Source organism: Anolis carolinensis, chromosome 4 (assembly GCF_035594765.1).
Source record: "Anolis carolinensis isolate JA03-04 chromosome 4, rAnoCar3.1.pri, whole genome shotgun sequence".
Lineage (NCBI taxonomy): Eukaryota > Metazoa > Chordata > Lepidosauria > Squamata > Dactyloidae > Anolis > Anolis carolinensis.
Window position 1 is genome coordinate 147,316,801 of NC_085844.1, and position 18,776 is coordinate 147,335,576.

General features: G+C 35.9%; 1 protein-coding gene across 2 annotated transcripts in view; it reads left to right on the top strand.

Moving 5' to 3' along the window:
• The window catches only part of abcd3 (ATP binding cassette subfamily D member 3), a 51,365-nt gene that overhangs the window by 1,690 nt on the left and 30,899 nt on the right, over window positions 1-18,776 (top strand). Inside the window, exons 2-5 of one of the 2 annotated variants that reach the window (XM_008109184.3) lie at window positions 14,396-14,429; window positions 14,974-15,072; window positions 17,173-17,261; window positions 18,253-18,322. In XM_008109184.3, the coding sequence (XP_008107391.1) occupies window positions 14,396-14,429; window positions 14,974-15,072; window positions 17,173-17,261; window positions 18,253-18,322 (292 nt within the window). The remainder of the gene's footprint in view (window positions 1-14,395; window positions 14,430-14,973; window positions 15,073-17,172; window positions 17,262-18,252; window positions 18,323-18,776) is intronic. The other variant, XM_008109183.3, reaches the window with a different exon arrangement.

The window sequence follows — 18,776 nt, forward strand, 5'->3', positions numbered from 1 at the left end:
GGAACATGGCTATACAGCCTGGAAAACTTACAGCAACCCAGTGATTCTAGCCATGAAAGCTTTCAGCAACACATGGAAAAAAGTTTACTAGACTGCAAAAACTGTTTTTGCGGGACATCCTGCAGCACATTTTGCTCTATTTTTTCAGTGACTCTCATCAAGTCTCAACCAGGTCAATGTAAGTTTGTAGCAGCAGCAGAAATGAAGTTTCTGAGGTATAACTACTTTCAAAGCAAGCATTGCAGAGTTAAAAAAAGAAATCACATTTTCAAACTAGGAACGTCTTTTTTTTTCAAATTTTACATACTCTAATTCAGTGGTTCCCAGCCTTTGGGCCTCCAGATGATTTGGACTTCAACTCCCAGAAATCCCAGGCAGCTTACCAGTTGTTAGGAACTGTGGGAACTGAAGTCCAAAACACCTGGAAGCCCAAAGGTTGGAAACCACTGGTCTAATTGAATGTATTAGTATTATCACTATGTTTTTTTGTATCCCTATTTTTCTCTCCATACGGAGACTCAAAGTGGCTTTCAACTAAAAAGATTGCAATACAAATATACAGGTATAATAATAATATAATTTTATTTGTAACTTGCCCTATCTCCCCAAGGAGACTCAGCATGATTTCCATCAAAAGTGGTAAACATTCAATGCCATAGTAAAACAGACAAACAACAAATCAATCAACACAATAAATACAACAATATCCATAGAAATTTATTTTTGGTTATTATTAGGAAGTTATTGTAAGAACTTAAATAAACATATCACATTACACACATTTACTTAAAATATACAAGACCTATCTCTTCCAGCAAGGCCAACCCAGACAGTCTTTAAACATGAATTTTAAGTGTCCTTTGTTTGATACTTGTTTTGTGTGTTTTAGTATGTATTTTGTAAAGATACGTTTTGGTGTGTAACTTTTATGAAGGTACGTTTTAGTGTGTGTATTTGTAGTGTTTTTGCTGTATTTTAATTGTTTTGTAACCTGCCTTGAACCATGAGGAGAGGTGGGTAAGAAATAACATTATTATTATTTAAAAAAACAGTAAAAACATCATTAAAATAATATAAAATCACAGTAGCCCCTGATGATCTTAAAAACCTTCTTCTTTAAAAGCCTGCCTGAATGAAAGCAGAGAGATGGCCATTCTGTAAGGTTAAGGTGTATAGGAAACATAATGATTTGTGTTTTCACTTGGGTCCCATCTCCAAGGGTCCATCTACACTGACAAATTACTGTAGTGTGACAAACCTTTCACTGCCATGGCTGAATGTTATGGAATCCTAGGGGTTTTAGTATTACAAGGTCTTGAACCTTCTCTGCCAAAGAGTGCTGTTGCCTCACCAAACTTCCGGGATATCATAGCATTAAGCCAAGGCAGGTACAGTGGTGTCAAGCTGCATTAATTCCATTTTGCAGATTAGAGCTTTCTAAACATGTCATGTTGGTGACACATTATTTAGACACACATTTTTTGTGACACAGTAATTCAGTTTTACTGGTAAGCTGGAGGTTAAATCAACTCCTTATAAGAGATACAGACACATACATAATTGCTAATAACGAAATGTGTGGGGACACACAGTATCTCATGATACAATATGTACACATGTGCAAGAATTGAAACATTTTCTAAGTTCGTGTGACACACCTGCAGACTGCAGCTGATGCATTAATGTTTAGAAAGCTTTGGTGTAGATGAACCTCAAGATTTCTCATGGTGTGCATAAGTAGACTTTGAGTTAACTGGCGTAGATCCTGGATATAGATAGTTTCAGTTACTATTAAAAATAGGTACAGCTTATAACTATATCATACCGCTGAACTGACTTGATATTAATGTTGAAATACAGTAATTAAAAGCAAATTAAGACAACCTTATGTAACATAGTTTTAGTGTGCTATTATAAAAGCAGTTTCAATTTTTGAATTCTTGTTAACCATCTACTGTATAAGGTAAATGGGAAACATGCATGACTATTGCATTTGGACTTGGGTTCCATCTCCATTTTATTTTTTTATGCACATATATGCAATAACCCGTAAACAAATCCAAAATCCAGTACACTTCTGGTCCCAAGGATTTCAGATAAGGGATACTCAGCCTGTTTTATTAAGTAAATTGTGTTTGTTTTTCAACCACATGTGATTTGCAGCCAAGTGCTCTTAATATGTGGTATTTGAGTTTAAATTCTTGCCTGGCCTTGAAAACCCACTGAGTAACCCTGAGCAAGTCACACACTTTCAGCCCTAGAAAACCCTGTGAACCCTTGGGCTGAATCCACACTATATAATTAATGCGGTTTGACACAGCTTTGCTGCAATGGCTCAATGCTATGGAATCATGGGAGTTATAGTTTGGTGAGGTACCAGCCCTCCTTGACGGAGAAAGCCAAGGGCCTTGTAAAACTACATAACTTTGTGCCATAGTAGTTAAGTGGTGCCAAATTGCACTAATTCTAGTCTAGATGTACGCTTAGTGTTGACATAAAGCAGAATGCAAAGGCACACAATAGCAACAGCACCTAAATTCTATGCCTGCAAATGTTGTAACACCAGATGCTTTTGTACCATTTATCAGATGTGTTTAATAGGACAATATCATCTTTCAACACTAGATCATTTGTAATCTTATTAATGTTATGTAGATTAGGATATTTACTTCCACTATCTTAATAACTGAAAGACAATCACTCAATAAGATAGATTACTATGACCTCCCTCTGGAATGGCAGAGTTTGAGACCAGTTTACTTAAGACAGGGTGCAAATCATATAATCCTACATATGTTGTTTAACTGCAAGTCCCATGAGTCATGGCCAGCTTAACCAGTGATGAAGAATGTTGGGAGATTTAGTTCAACAATATCTGGAGGCCGTGGGAACATGTCTCCCACCTTTATTCTAAGGTACATCTACACTGTCAAGTTAATGCAGCTTGATCCCACTTTAGGTGCCATGGCCCAAGGCTGTTGAAACCTGGGAGTTGAAGTTTTGTTAGGCACCAGCACTCTTTGCCAGGGAAGACCGTATAAGACCTTACGAAACTACTACTCCCATGAATCGGTAACCTCGAGTCTTGGCAGTTGAGCTGGTGTTAAACGGCATTAATTCAATATTGTGGATGTACCCTACATCTATCCAGTAGGCATATGATTGTAAAAAAGATATACTGAGTAGCAGAAAGATATTCCTCTATGTTTTGTCCTTCTGCTTAACTTGCAGAAGTGAGGGGTGTTTTTTCAAGTGATTTCAATCATAATAATATTGAGGTAATGGAGGACAACATGCAGTACTTTTAGGGTTTTTTTTAAAGGTGGTACCCCATGTTTGTCTAATGGGCGACACTGAAATTTGCTCCAAAATCTCCACCCTGTTCTCTAGAGAAAGGAAACAGCCATATCAACTATTCAAAGAGCCAGGTGTCTTAAAAATTACAATATAGGAATTTGATCATGATAAAACTATAGGATGCCAGATTTCCCAAGGTGAAAGTAGCACTTGACCTACAAATGTAAAAGACAAGCACATGAATGAGGGAGAGGAGTGAATCAGTTTTTTAAATCCCTGAAGATGAATCATGTTTTTCCTCCCTAAGAAGGACAGCTTAGGACAAGCATTTCACATTATTCAGCTTAAAAAAGAATTTCAAATGTTTGGAAGGGAAATATATTTTTAGATAAATCGAGATTACTGTTGACATATGGCTTGCAAATCCACAGCTGTGATAATTAAGGCTGGAGTAATAGTTTGGGAACCTGTGTTTATGAAATACTTGCACCTACACAACATTAAGTTTCAGGGGTGTGCACCATCATAATCGTAGTGTAAGATCTAAAACACGGGATAGTTCAAAGTCAGTTAAAGTTTGAAAGTATTATAAATTGTATAGTGTTTCGAGATTATGTATCTTTCAAAAACCTGCGTAGTGTAAGTCTGAGGTACTCTAACTGATAGATATTGAACAACATTTTAGCTGGGTTTTGAAACAATAGCATTATTTTGAAACTGATGGTAAGGCCTTGCATTTTTCAGGAAACCGCCAAGAAATGAGCTGATATGGTTTGTTACTTTTATTTGGAAACAGATTTCCTGTAGTCAATAGTACTTTTGGAGTTATTTAATAGAGGGATAAATGCCAACATAGTACATGCTCAGAAATAACACATTAAGCATGGTCAAAAAATTGTAATAAATGAGCTTTTTTCACAGTCCAGTGCTAACCAGGTTTATTCAAGAGATGGGTTAATTTCAAGTAAATATGCTTAGAATTACAACTTTTCTTGCAAGTATTTATCTTTTAAGTACATGCATGCTGGGTGGGGGAGGACACAGTTTCTAGTGCATTAACATTCTAGATTATAAATATATATAATCTAGGATCTTTAGTACTTCATATGAATGATTCTACTACAGCTGGCTAACATAATGTGTGTATGCTCATACATCAGCAACATTTGGTATTAAGGCATTAAACCAAATCAAACTATTTTGTTACCTTTTTTAGTTGTTCAGTCAGAAATATGGGGTGCGAGAGAAGTGACATTTTCTATCTAAATGAAAGGACTAATAGAATAGACTACTGTAGCTGAAAAGCAGATGAAATTTGTTGTCAAATTATCAGTCTGTTGAATATAAAAATGAAAAAATGAAGATAGATAGTAGTCAGTCTGCTGAAGGACTGCGTGGTGTTTTCTAATACAAGCACATGCTTGCATTTGAAGTAGCTTTAATCTTCATTTGAGAGCCTGTTTGTCAGGTTGACCGGAGTACCACCGAGAATTATAAAAGCTGTTCAATCAGATGATATAGTACAAAGTCTGAAGTAGGTTTTTGTTTAACTTGTTGACTCATCATTTTTTTAGCCTTCAGTAACTAAGGCTCATTTACCTTTAGAAGCTACCACATTTCTGTCTTTCATCATCTGCAGTAGTTACTTGAATGTAGTGTTACTGCTAAAACAAACTTTGCACACACTTTTTTCTACCTGTATTATACAAAAATGCTGCAAGTTAAACTATAACACTGGTCAGCTAATATTTATTAGTATGCAAAGAAAACTAATAACCTCTTTGAGAATGAGAAAAAGAAATTTGTTGCATAAGTTTCTACAGAATAAGGGTGCATCTACACCATAGAATAAATGCATTTGGACACCACTTTAACTGTTGTAACTCCATGCTGTGGAATCATGGGTGTTGAGGTTTTACAAGGTCTTTACATTTCTCTGCCAAAAAGTGCTAGTGCTTCATCAAACTACACTCCCATGATTCTGTAGCATTGAGTCATGGCAGTTAAAGTGATGTCAAACTGCATTAATTCTGCAGTGTAAATGCATCCTCTTCTGCTTCATCAGCATTTGAAAGCTTATACTAGAAAAGCTTGTGCTACAAATTTCTTTCTCATGATCTTTGCATACCGACACAGATTAGTACAGCTATGTCTTTATAAATCGGCTCATCACTGCACTTTTGTAATATGCCGCAAGTATCTTGAGGACCATGAATGTGAACAATATTATTTTTTGTAATGTGAAAAGGTTAGGATAACTAGTGCACTTGAGGTGTTGAGAGAATTGTATTTTTTATTTCCAGTCAGAATCCTCATTCTGATAAAAAATACCAATTTCATCTACCCAGGCTTACCAGGCCTTCTGAAATCCCCAGGTCAGGGCAAAACACAGTTAAAACATTTCAGGACAAAATACATACCTATATATAATACATACATCATCACAAAATGTATACATTAAAATACATAGTGCAAGGATTAAAATGCAATACAAATTCTTATATTACAGTACAAATAACTTAAATGCAATGGGACTGGTGTGCAATGAGTAATGCTTATCATATATATATATATATATGTGTGTGTGTGTGTGTGTGTGTATGTATGTATGTATATGTATATATCCATGTTGGCATTTGTATTTTAACTGGTAATTTTGAAAAAAATATATGCATGCATTTTAATGGTCATAAATAATTCAGTTCTGCCATTCTACTGACAGCATACTTTCTGAGAAGGGGAGGTGTGATTTCCATCTCGCAGCCTCAAAATCTGTGAAACTCTTCTAAGCACAGATATCTGAGCAATGAAGAAGATGGGATGAGAATGGAAAAAAGGACACACTGATGCAAACCTGCTGATTCCATGAGCTTGCTTTAGTGTGGACGCTGTGGGATTCAGGCCTAAGTCTAAAACATTGGCTTTTACTGCATGCTACAGCAATAGCCTTTCTGCCCCACTATCTCTTAAATTACGTAGATCTCAGGGAGTTTAGCAGGATCAGAGCAAAATACAGAATGTATATTGAGATGGGTGTGAAATAGAGGGGGAGACAGGAACGTCAAAGAGTATTTGAATTGGTGGGATTGGCAGAGAACCTTTTTTCCATGGAAAAAAATAACTTGGAAAAGCAAGTAGTGGCATGTATGAGAAGAAAGATAGTTGTGGGAGAAATTAAAGAGTAGGGATTTAGTAGTCGATGGAGCCAATGAGAAGACTTAGCTAAATAGAAGGTGCTAATGTGATACATTGGAATAAGACAACAACTTACATTTTGCAAACATTTACTGTGCTGGCCCCCCTGTTGGTGACATAAGTATAGACACACAAAATGTTTTGTCAGGCTGGGTTCCCTTAAGGCACTGCAAATATGCAAAGAAAATACTTATAAAACACCTCAGACTTGGCTTGTTTGATCTAAATCAGTGGTCCCCAGGTGTTTTGCCTACAACTCCCAGAAATCCCAGCCAGTTTACCAGCTGTTAGGATTTCTGAGAGCTGAAGGCCAAAACATCTGGGACCACATGTTGAGAACCACTAATTATCTTCTTTTCCAATACTTTTAAATGTTTGGTATTTTGTATTTATTCTATTGTTTCAGTGGTATCTTATTAAACATTGTGAGATTGCCTCTCAAATGGTAGTATAAAAAGTTTAAAATATATAATACGTTTGGCTTGGCTTACTAGAAACCCTCTCTCTGTGTGTCTGCTAGCAACTTACCCTTCCTCTATTCTATTGATGTACAAAAAGTAAGAGTGCATCATTTGCAGTGGATATGTGGAGGACATGAAATGACAGGTTTCTTATCTCAGGAGAACTTAGCAAAATGCTATCTCTGACACAGAAAATGTAAAAGAAGACTGGGATGTTTTCTCACTTGTGCCATGATTTAGAGAGGAAAATAAACACCATCATGTAGTGGTTTGAGTGTAGGACACTGTGAGCTCAAGGTTTAAATCCCTTCTCAGCCACGGAAACCTGCTAGGTGGCTTTTGGCAAGTCATGTTGTCTCAGCCTCTGAGGAAAGCAAAGACAAAACCTCTCTGAAAAAAAACTTGCTAAGGAAACCCAATGATGGGGTTGCCTTAGGGTTGCTGTAAGTCAGAAATGAGTTGACCGCATAGAACAACAACAGCAACAAAAAAGTGTAACAATCATAGTCGATAAATTGGAGATCAAATTGTTACTCAGGGGGAATAAAGTGTGCTGTTGCCTTTAGCGGAAAGAGGCACTTGTCACTTTTATCTTGCTTTTGGAAAAGGTCATGTGTTGACTTTGACAAATATTTTCAGTCTCAGAGCAAAGCTGCCTTGACAGCATTTGGTGAGCCTTTATTACTGGAGTATGTGGGTGTTACAACAATGAGGCAAGTGTAGATAGGTTTGTTCACCTTGCTCTTACTGGGATTAATGCGGAATGATTTATAAAGTGATGAAATACTTTTATGATGTTATAGTACTTGAGTCATGCTTACCACTTTATCCCAAAGGAGTTAGGAAACTAGATGAAAGGTGAGGCAAATTACCTTGAGAAAACCTGTAGAGACAGTGTTCTGTTTAGCAGCATTAGATTGTGCAGTACTTGAATACTTACAGACTACATACTTCTAGAGTGTTCCATGACAGGCCTTTTGTTAGAAGTTTTCATATTTTTCATATATAATTTCCCCAGATAAACAACCATACTGAAAACCTCTAAGTGTTACAAGGTTGGGAGTGTCAAAGCTGTTGGAATCAAAGATAGATGGCATCCAGATAAATGGATGAAGGAAAGTAAATCCAGTCAGCTTGAAATAAAGTGGTCTTTTAAAAAAATTAATCAGGTCTAGCCAATTTTATTGCCTAGAGTGTGGCAGCAAATGGTTCCCCCTCTTCCCAAGTCAAATGACAATACTCAAGGCTATTATTTGGGTACTTGAGCAACAATTCCACATGTACCTGCCCCCCAGAATAAATAGTGTCATACATTTATGTGACATTTCAGTGACATTTTGTGTGTAACCCCATAACCATTGCTTGAGATAGCTGACTCACTTTCACTAAGAATGGTAATGATTCTGCTGTCAGTGTAAGAAACAGGGGAACTGCTCATATACTAAAGCCAGAGAAAACTGAGATAAGTGTTCTCATAAAATGTGCACTAATTTGGGCAATGGAAGAGTCCATGTTTTCGCCAATATCAGTGTAAACAATCTGAGGAAGCCTTAAATTACTCTTTGAAGATTCACACATAAGGAAACAAAACAAAAATGCATTTGATAGGGTACATATCAATTCCCCTGCAAGAACACACCCAAAATCAATCTACCCAGCTTTCTCTTTCTAGCAATAGCTAAGGAAGGTACTTGGTGTTTCAGGAAAGTATATAAGCAATCCCTGAAGGCGACTGAACTTTTCCCTGACGTTTCGCCTGCATTGGTGGCTGGTATCTTCAGAAACTGACCTTTCTCTTGTTTTGTCAGCCAGTATTGCTTCTTAGTTATTGAGTTTCTGGGCCAGTAACTAGATCCTTTGTAGCACACAGCAGTGAAAAGTACTTCTGCATTTTATCCTTTTACCCTCTCTCCGAAAAGACTATCATGAGACTTAACCAGTGCAAAGAACTTAACTTTATACAATGGTCTATTGTATGCTACTTTTGCTTAATGCTTGCCTAAAAGATGTGAAGCTGTAGTCCAAAAATTGTATTATTTAGTGAAAATACCAGTAGAGAAAATAAAGAGAGTACCGTAAATTATTAGATTTATAGTCATAAATCTGTCTGATTATATTAATGGCTGAATTTTTTCAATTGCACAATAACTAGTTAAAAACCTTTTGAACAACTAAACATTTCCACATTAAAGTAGGCCATCTGAATGTTTTGAATTAAAGTACAGTAGAGTCTCACTTATCCAACATAAACGGGCCGGCAGAACGTTGGATAAGCAAAAATGCTGGATAATAAGGAGGGATAAAGGAAAAGCCTATTAAATGTCAAATTACATTATGATTTTACAAATTAAGCACCAAAACATCATGTTTTACAACAAATTGATAGAAAAAGCAGTTCAGTACACGGTAATGTTATATAGTAATTACTGTATTTATGAATTTAGCACCAAAACACCATAATGTATTGAAAACATTGACTATAAAAACATTGACTACTAAAATTGATTACAAATAAAGATAGAATTGCATAAAATGAACTTACAGTAACAACATGGTCAGAAGTTAAATTCATAAAAAGTTCAATTCTTGTTGCCTAGAGAAACAGCTGTGAATCTGGGTGGGAGGCAGACTGTGTAGGATAAGCCAGAATGTTGGATAAGCGAGACTCTGCTATACTTATAAACTGCAAATAGAGGCCTAATTCCTATTGTTAGTTAAATTTAGTTAGATGCACTGAATCAGTAGTAATGTGATAAGTCAGTGCTTACTTAGATTCTGTTGAAACTAACAATAGAATTTGATTCTGAAAGAGCTTCTTGTAACAGTCAGACCCTTGTTTTCTCATGTCGAGCTTATTCTTATTTGATCTATTCATCAATTTACTGTATATACTTAAATAATAGTTGAAGGAAGGTTTTGGGTCCAAAATTATGAATTTTTATATAATCTGTGGATATGTCAAGGGTCATTCCTCAGAGAGGGGAAAAAGTGCTAGTACCATCCCAAGAGGTCAGCCGCCCCATGCCACCCATTACCATTTCCCTGTGCAGGCATTCAAAAAGGTCAGAAAAAAGTGATGAAAGTAGAGTTAATACTTCTTTTTTGTTCTCTCAGGACAGACAAAGCTCTTGTCTATTGTACTCTGTTACTCAGAGAAAGGCATAGTTCTTTTTTATATACCCATATTTACTCAAATCTATTGTGCCATCAATTATAATATGCACCCCAATTTTGATGTGCACATAACCAAAAATGAAATTGCCAGAGTAGCAAGAAGTGTCACCCTTCTGCCAGTGGAAAGGAGAGAGGGAGATTCCCTTTTCCTTAGCTTTCCATATGGGAAGCTAAAGAGAATGGAGGGCGCTTGGGAAGGGGCAGAGGATTCCCTTCTCCTTAGTTTGGATCACAGATGCCCTGGGAAGAGAGTCAAAAATTGTCTGGCTGAGAACCAAAGCATGCCATAAGTCAATCTGTAGACATAGTTCCAATTTGTAGAACTATCTTCCTAGGTGAAAGGTAACATATTACTTTATTACATCGCATTTGAACTTTATCCCTGTTATAAGTATACTGCATGAATAGAAAAGAAATATGGGAAAGCAGCCAGAAGTATATAAGGCTTTAATTAAATTTTATGTTCATTAATATTTCAGGTTATAAATGAGATATGTATAATAAACAGGTAATACCAAGAACTGAATTATTTCTGCTTGAATATTTTACACACCTGGGATCATATCTTACAGCTTCCCAGCCCAACAATGCAACCAGTGGTAACCATAGTTCCATGTCTCCCTTTCTTTGATTTGGAGAAAGAAGGGGATGGAATGCCTCTTCTTTGCTTATCCTTCCTATAGTATCATAGTATCTCATAGTATCTCAAAGTCTCATATTTCAGATCAACACCCAGGCCTCACCTTCCTCTTAAACATATTCCAGTTTCCTGAAATCTGCTTTAGGACCCTGGTATGCATGCCAACCTTTTCTGTCTTTTAGTAAAATATATCACTGCATTCTGTGTTGCTGCATAGATTAAACTATATAACTGTACATTTTACTAAACAATTAAATTTTGATTAAATAGCAGTGGTGGAGCTCTTTCTCTTAGTTGGTTTGCACATTGTAGGTACAATTTCCAGAAATTGCTGTGAACTAGCTGCACACCTACTAATTCAGGTTAGAGCATTTACTAATTTTTTAACTTGTCACATTTTAAATCTCAGGATGGAACTATTTTTCCAAGTTGGTTGCTCAGTCAAATTTCAGATTTAGCAGAACTGAACATTACCTCAGGCAAGAATTTTGAAAGTCACAGAAGGCAATTAAATGTAGAACTGTGAGAACTTCTGAACCAATTTCACAATTCTCTTCCTCCACACTATAACGTCATTCTTCACCTGATGCAGTGCTGTAGTTCCCCTCCTCCTAAACGCATTGTTGGCAGTGCCTCCTAAGTAAAAGTGTAACGTAGTACTGAGATCAGAATTTGAAAAAGTTATTTTATAAATTCACCAACTTCTAAAATCTCCTAGATATTATGTATCATTTTGCCAATGGCTTATTTAATGCATTGGTTCCAGTTGCATAATTGTTCAATGACAACCTTACTACAAAATCGATGATATATGCCAGCCACTATTGTACAGTACTGTTTGATATCTGTCTATCAGTCTGCATTTTTGTGTGCCCATACACACATACAGTAGAGTCTCACTTATCCAAGCCTCGCTTATCCAAGCCTCTGGATAATCCAAGCCATTTTTGTCGTCGATGTTTTCAATATATCGTGATATTTTGGTGCTAAATTCATAAATACAGTAATTACAACATAACATTACTGCGTATTGAACTACTTTTTCTGTCAAATTTGTTGTATAACATGAAGTTTTGGTGCTTAATTTGTAAAATCATAACCTAATTTGATGTTTAATAGGCTTTTCCTTAATCCCTCCTTATTATCCAAGATATTCGCTTATCCAAGCTTCTGCCGGCCCGTTTAGTTTGGATAAGTGAGACTCTACTGTACTTACTTGTTTACAATTTCTGGATCGTTTTAATTATTAATGCATTCAGCATGATGTTTCGCATCCAAATTCCACTGATTTCTTACCTAATTAGGCATAGTGCATTGAAATTCCACTTTAGTTGTTTAAGATCACTACATGGAAAAAGGAGGGGTCTGTTTGGCTGCATGCGGTATTGCAGTCACATGCCTGCTCTGTTCTCTGTGTGTAAACCCCACTGTATATATGCAGTGTGTGAAGGGAGCAAATACAGTAGAGTCTCACTTGTCCAAGGTAAACGGGCCTGCAGAAGCTTGGATAAGTGAATATCTTGGATAATAAGGAGGGATTACGGAAAAGCCTATTAAATGTCACATTTAGCCAGCCAGCGAGTGGGTGAACGGGGAGGGCGTTTGTGGCCCTCCTCCTTCACCCATCTGCGCGTGCCTCGGCTCCTTCGCCACGCCGGGGCCAGCAGCACCAGCGACCGGCCTGGTGAAGGAACAAGAGAGCAAGCCCGCCCTCAGTCCCTCGCTCACTCACCCGGCTAGGTTCTTTTGGGGGGGGGGGTTTGCTTGGATAGCACAGACGCTCGGATGAGCGGGGTTTTACTGTATATCAAAATAAGGTGAAATACCGTGATTCAATTGTTATCCTTTTATCCTGTTCTCTTTTGCAATATCTGGATGAGTTGTTTCCTGAGTGTCCATTTAACTGAATTCCAAGGCATTCATCACCGTTTGTGAGTGCTATACAGTAGGCATTTTTTGAGTCATAGCTATTGTATAAAAAGTTTTGAGAAGATTTCCATGAAAATTATTTTTCTGCATGCAAAAAGCCATGATAATTTGTACTCTTTCTCAACTTCTTCCTGAAGCAATATTGTCTGGTGAATATATTCCCATCCCCAATTTGTACTCTTTCTCAACTTCTTCCTGAATCAATATTGTCTGGTGAATATATTCCCAGCCTCAAAGTGTTCATGTCCTTCTGTCTCCTGACTGCATAATCTTATATGGATTATTATACAGCTTGGACTGTAGATATTAAAATCTTTGAGTATTTTTGTTATAGTTCATGTCAGTTGTGTACAGTTCAGTCCTGAAGATGTACCTAGTAACTTAAATATAAATTTATGTTAACCAGTTTGTAATTTAGCTGTAAAGATGCATATTGTTTTTAGTCCAGGGAAAGAATCTTGTTAGTATGTGTAACTTACACCAAGATGGCAGAAATAATGATACAAATGGAAACGGTTGTGGTAGAATATTTGGGTACACTTGTCTACTATGATGTAGAGCAGGGGTCCCCAAACTAAGGCCCGGGGGCCGGATGCGGCCCTCCAAGGTCATTTACCTGGCCCCTGCCCTCAGTTTTATAATATATTTTTATATCATTTTAAATAATATAATATATTGTATATACATATAATATTGATAATAATATTATAATGTTATACAATATAATACTAATAATACCATATAATAATATTAATTATATGATATATATTACATATAATATTACAGTATAGTGGTATAGTTCAATATAGTAATATATAATGCTAATATTGTGCTATGCTAATAATATAATATATTGTATGTACATACAGCTGCTCTGAGTCCTCTTCGGGGTGAGAAGGGCGGGATATAAATGTAATAAATAAATGTAGTAAATTAATTAATAAATAATTTTAGACTTGGCCTCACCCAAAGTCTGAAATGACTTGAAGGCACACAACAACAATTAACTTGACTATCTCATTGGCCAGAAGCAGGCCCGCAGTTCCAATTGAAATCCTGATAAGTTTATGTTGGTTATAATTGTTTTCATTTTTAAATATTGTATTGTTCTTTCATTGTTGTTGTTGTTTTGCACTACAAATAAGACATGTGCAGTGTGCACAGGAATTTGTTCGTGTTTTTTTTTCCAAATGATAATTCGGCCCCTCCACAGTCTGAAGGATTGTGGACCGGCCCTCTGCTTTAAAAGTTTGGGGACCCCTAATGTAGAGTATTATTGTCTGGAGTAATTGGTTTTAGAAATGTATATGATGAATAAAAGCAGCAGTGACACTGTTACCTATGTTTGGAAGAGATGGCATGAATTTACATAAAATATTTTCTCTGTAATCAAAAGCTCATTATGTGATGGCTAAATATTATCACCTTTCAGATATGTGGCAATTATATTGTTTTGTAGTTCTCAGTTTAAGGATTATGAAATTGGATTTTCATATCAGCACAGAAGGGTTGCTCCACACAAGCATCTGAATACAGTACACTATCTTCTGGCTTCATCTATCTTTAAAACTGTCACTTATTTATATTCAAAACAAGCTGTTTTGGGTTTTGAGCTATTTGTGCATTATCTTGTGACAAACTCTTCGCCAGGACCATAAAGAAATAGTTAATTAAAAATATAAAACGTCTCTATTTTCAGAAAGAAAAGTGGGAAAATCTTGCCAGGCAATGAGGTGAGTATTACTCAATATCATCGCCACCACCATTTATCTATATAGTACCATCATTGTACATAGTGCTTTATAAGTAAAAGATCAACAAATGTGTTCTCTGCCCTCAGGCTAACAATATAATTAAGACATGACATGAACAGAAAAGGAGATGGTAGTGTGGGAGTGGGTTTAAAAGATAAAAGATAAAATACAAAACATTCAGTTGCTCAAGTTTAGTGTTTCTACATAACATTTCAGTTATTTGAAGTTCTAGGAGTGTTCAGTAGAGTACAAATAATTCTTGAAGGATGGTTTATCTCATTTTCTTTATACATTAGTAAAATGCAATATCTAAGCTCTCTGGGCAATATAGGTAGCTTGTTTACACAGTCTAGTTAACATCTAGGATTTGTCTACCTTGATTTAAAAAAGATCTTACTCATCTCAAAACTTTGATCATTGATAGAGGTAATTAATATTCTGTCTTGTGATATTCTATAGTCAGTTTACTAAAATAGCTTTCAAATATAAAAAACAACATCTTGTGTAATCTTTTACTATGCAGAAAGAAGTCAAAAAAGAGCGAGTTGTAGTAGACAGAGTATTTTTTTCAAGAATTTGTCAGATCCTGAAAGTTATGGTCCCCAGAACATTTTGTAAAGAGGTAAGTTTCAAAAGATGATTTTTGTGTAAATATGTTGTTCTTGCTTGTCATTAAAATGCTAGAAATGTCACTTGCCACTTTCATTCGTAGCAACCAATTTCCATACATCATTTCCAGTAAACCATGTGTAATCAGACTCAGGTTATATATAGATCATGTTACCTTATCATATCAAAACTGAAAATCATACAATGTAAAGCATAATAGTTATTTCACTATCTCTGGTTTTTTTCCAGGAAAGTGTAAAAAATGCAAATAAACCCATTATTTTAAACCCGAGAAACCATCTCTCTAGAAATCTCAAGGTTTTTTAGGTCCTTCTGCAGGAAGCTGACCATAGAATCATGCTGGAGGACCTACTAATCCCCAAATATGTGTTCTCTGTAGAAATTTATGTCTTACAGTGTAACTCTGTGGTCAGCATCTAGCAGAAATTGATCGTAGTAGCAACCAAATGAGGAGACTTGAGAGCAGCCCGCAAAAAAGTCCTGTCTTACGTGGCTATAAACAGGAGGATAGAAACCAGAATAATAAGATTCTTATCACTTCTTTTTCATGAGTTAGGTCGTTAGGCTGTTCTTCCCTGTCCACCTATTTTTTTATTTTGTTTTATTCCTTTCTATCCTCTGTGCTAAGATTGGGATGCAAGCAGAAAAATTTGTTTTATATTTTAAAGAGTAGTAAAACACAATAAGCTATTACACATGAAAATACAAATTACATTGTACTAATTAAAAAGATTAGGAGCCCCCAGTGGCGTAGCGTGTTAAAGCGCTGAGCTGCTGAACTTGCTGGTCACAGGTTCAAATCCAGGGAGCGGAGTGAGCACCTGCTGTTAGCCCCAGCTTCTGCCAACCTAGCAGTTCGAAAACATGCAAATGTGAGTAGATCAATAGGTACTGCTTCGGCAGGAAGGTAACGGTGCTCCATGCAGTCATGCCGGCCACGTGACCTTGGATTTGTCTACGTACCAGCGCTGGCTCTTCGGCTTAGAAATGGAGATGAACACCAACCCCCAGAGTCGGACATGACTGGACTTAAAGTCAGGCAAAAACCTTTACCTAATTAAAAAGATTAATCCATTTCAAACACTTTTAAAGCAGCATACAAATAATACATAAGAATAAAAAAGGCAGAACCAGTGTGGTATAGTGGTTTGAATGTTGTGCTATGACTCTTGAGACCAGGTTTCAAATCCCCATTCATGGTAATCCACAAGGTGACCTTGGGCAAGTCACACTCTCTCAGTGGAAAGCAAAGGTGAATCCCCTCTAAAGAAACCATTTCCAGAAAACTCCATGATAAGTTTGCTTTATCATCTTTAAGTTGAAAATGACTTGAAGACATACCACTGTAACAAAATATGAAGATTCAACATACCCATCTTAAAACCTCTGATGATAATAAGTCAGAGATTTAGAGATTGATACTAGAAGAAAATGGAAACCAGTTAAGGTGATTTGAATAGTTTGTTCCGTATTAGGAGTTCTAATTTGAACACTTACACTGCATTTTGACCAACTAAAGTTGCTATATATTTTGAGGTGGGCCTTATTTAGAACAAGCTGCAATCTAGTTTGGATATTACTAATGCATGTGTGGCACCCTGAGTATTCTTTTGTTGCTGTGGTGTGGCCTACATAAATGAGTATATGTGTTATTTATATATTTCCTTGAGTTCTGGATGGGAAGGGAGAGAACACGTACTTTGGGGGAATTATTGCATTAAGCTATTTCTACTGAAAAAGTACAAAGGAAGGGCTTAATATTTAGCATAACTTCCAGATTGCTGCTGCTCGTTCCTGCTCCCTTTGCAAATTGGCAGTGTATAGAAAATAACTGAGTGGTGGAAATAATATGTTGATCAGCTTTTTTGTTTGTGCAGGTGGACCACAGCTGCCTCCATCTTATAAACATGAACAAGAGCTGAGGGCTGTGTCTGCTATACATTTCATGTTAAAGACTGGCTGAAATTTGTTTGCAAAATGAATAAAAACTAGATTTTTGGCTGATCTTTGTGGTTGCTCTGGGTTCATTTGTAGAATATTCTAAACTAAAATGCAATCTCTAAACAGTATCTCCTTACTTCACTTATTTTAGACAGGTTATTTGATACTTATTGCCATAATGTTGATACTTCGCACATATTGTGACATTTGGATGATTCAGAATGGAACAGTTATTGAGAGGTAAGTGTCAGAAGTGACTTTTCCACCATTGATTTGCTATGGCGTTAGAAAATGATTGTGATCTGTAGAAACAAAGGTTGCATCCAGACAACTGATATTTAAGATGTTCATGTTTCTATTCACATGCCACAAGAAACTTTTGTCTTCTCTTCTCTTGTGTTTCTGTCTGTAGGAGAAACTTTCACATTTGAACTTTGACTTATATTTCTAACTATAGCTTGGTCTTAGCATATTTTCACTTACTGTAATTTACACATAGTTCTCTTGGTTCAGATGTCAGGTAGAACACTTTAATTTAAACGTCAAAGTAGAAACTTGCAGTCCCCTTACATCAAGAAAAGCAGGAGCACTTGAACTTGAAGCTAATTGTATCTCATTAAGTACAGTACACAGTCATTGGTATGCAATTGTCATAAATTGAAAGTAGATGCAAGAAAAACAAGAAAACAATAAAGTAGTTGATATAAAAATTATATCTGGTCATGACTACATTTTATTTGATATACAAAACATAATACATGACATTTAATCTATTTTATTTGGAGTCCAGTCATATAGTATAATCCAAACACTGTGAAATCTTGTGGGCAGCCCTGTTATTCATGAAATTAATCTATGATTTAAAAAGACAAGAAAGCATGTTTATGCTTTTAAAAAGAAATAAGTACTCTTCGAAACTGCACCTTTTTCTTCTGAGTTTCAAAATATTTTTTAAAGTTTATTTAAAATAATAGTTTTTTAAACACCTTGTTTGGAATCTCTGTTTTGAATTTCATGTAGTATTTGTGTATTCTACCTAAAATTATTTGTGTGCTAGAGTGAATTCTTATTTGTTGTCTTAAACATTCTGTTCTATATTAAAGTGAGTTGTCTTATGATATTGCAGTAGTATGTCATAGTGATTTTCCTCTAATTTATGTACTGCAAAGTTATAATTTAGAAACTACACAGTAGTTAAGTTGTTAAATTGTGTACATTTCTTTTCTTGCAGTGCAATCGTAAGCAGGGATCTGTCGCTATTCAAGAAATTCTTTATTAAATTTGTAGTGTCTATTCCACTGGTAAACAGATATTATAAATATTAGCATGCATATATTACATTTATGCTCATAACTGATGCATAACTGAAGCAATTTGCTTTTTATCTCCAGTGGTTTGTGGCTTCACAGATTTAGTTTGAACTGTGTCAACTAAATTGGACAATCTATAGTGCTCCTCTTTCATTTTCACCTTAATTGCTTCAGAATGTTTTTACAGTTGAACTGGATGCTTTTGGTGATCTTCGCTGTTGCTTTCTGTCTCTTTGAAAGAAAACCTTTTGCCTAGGTTGATACATCTGCTCCCATTTTAAATCTAGGTATTGACTGTCATTTTCATATTCTGTTTTTAAGTTCCTGCCATGATAATTTGATCTGTTTAATCCCTCACCCATTTTTATATTCGGGTACCTCCCTTGGTAATTTAATTTTGATTTTTTGATATGGCCTTTCTTCATTGTAGCCCCTTTAAGTAAAA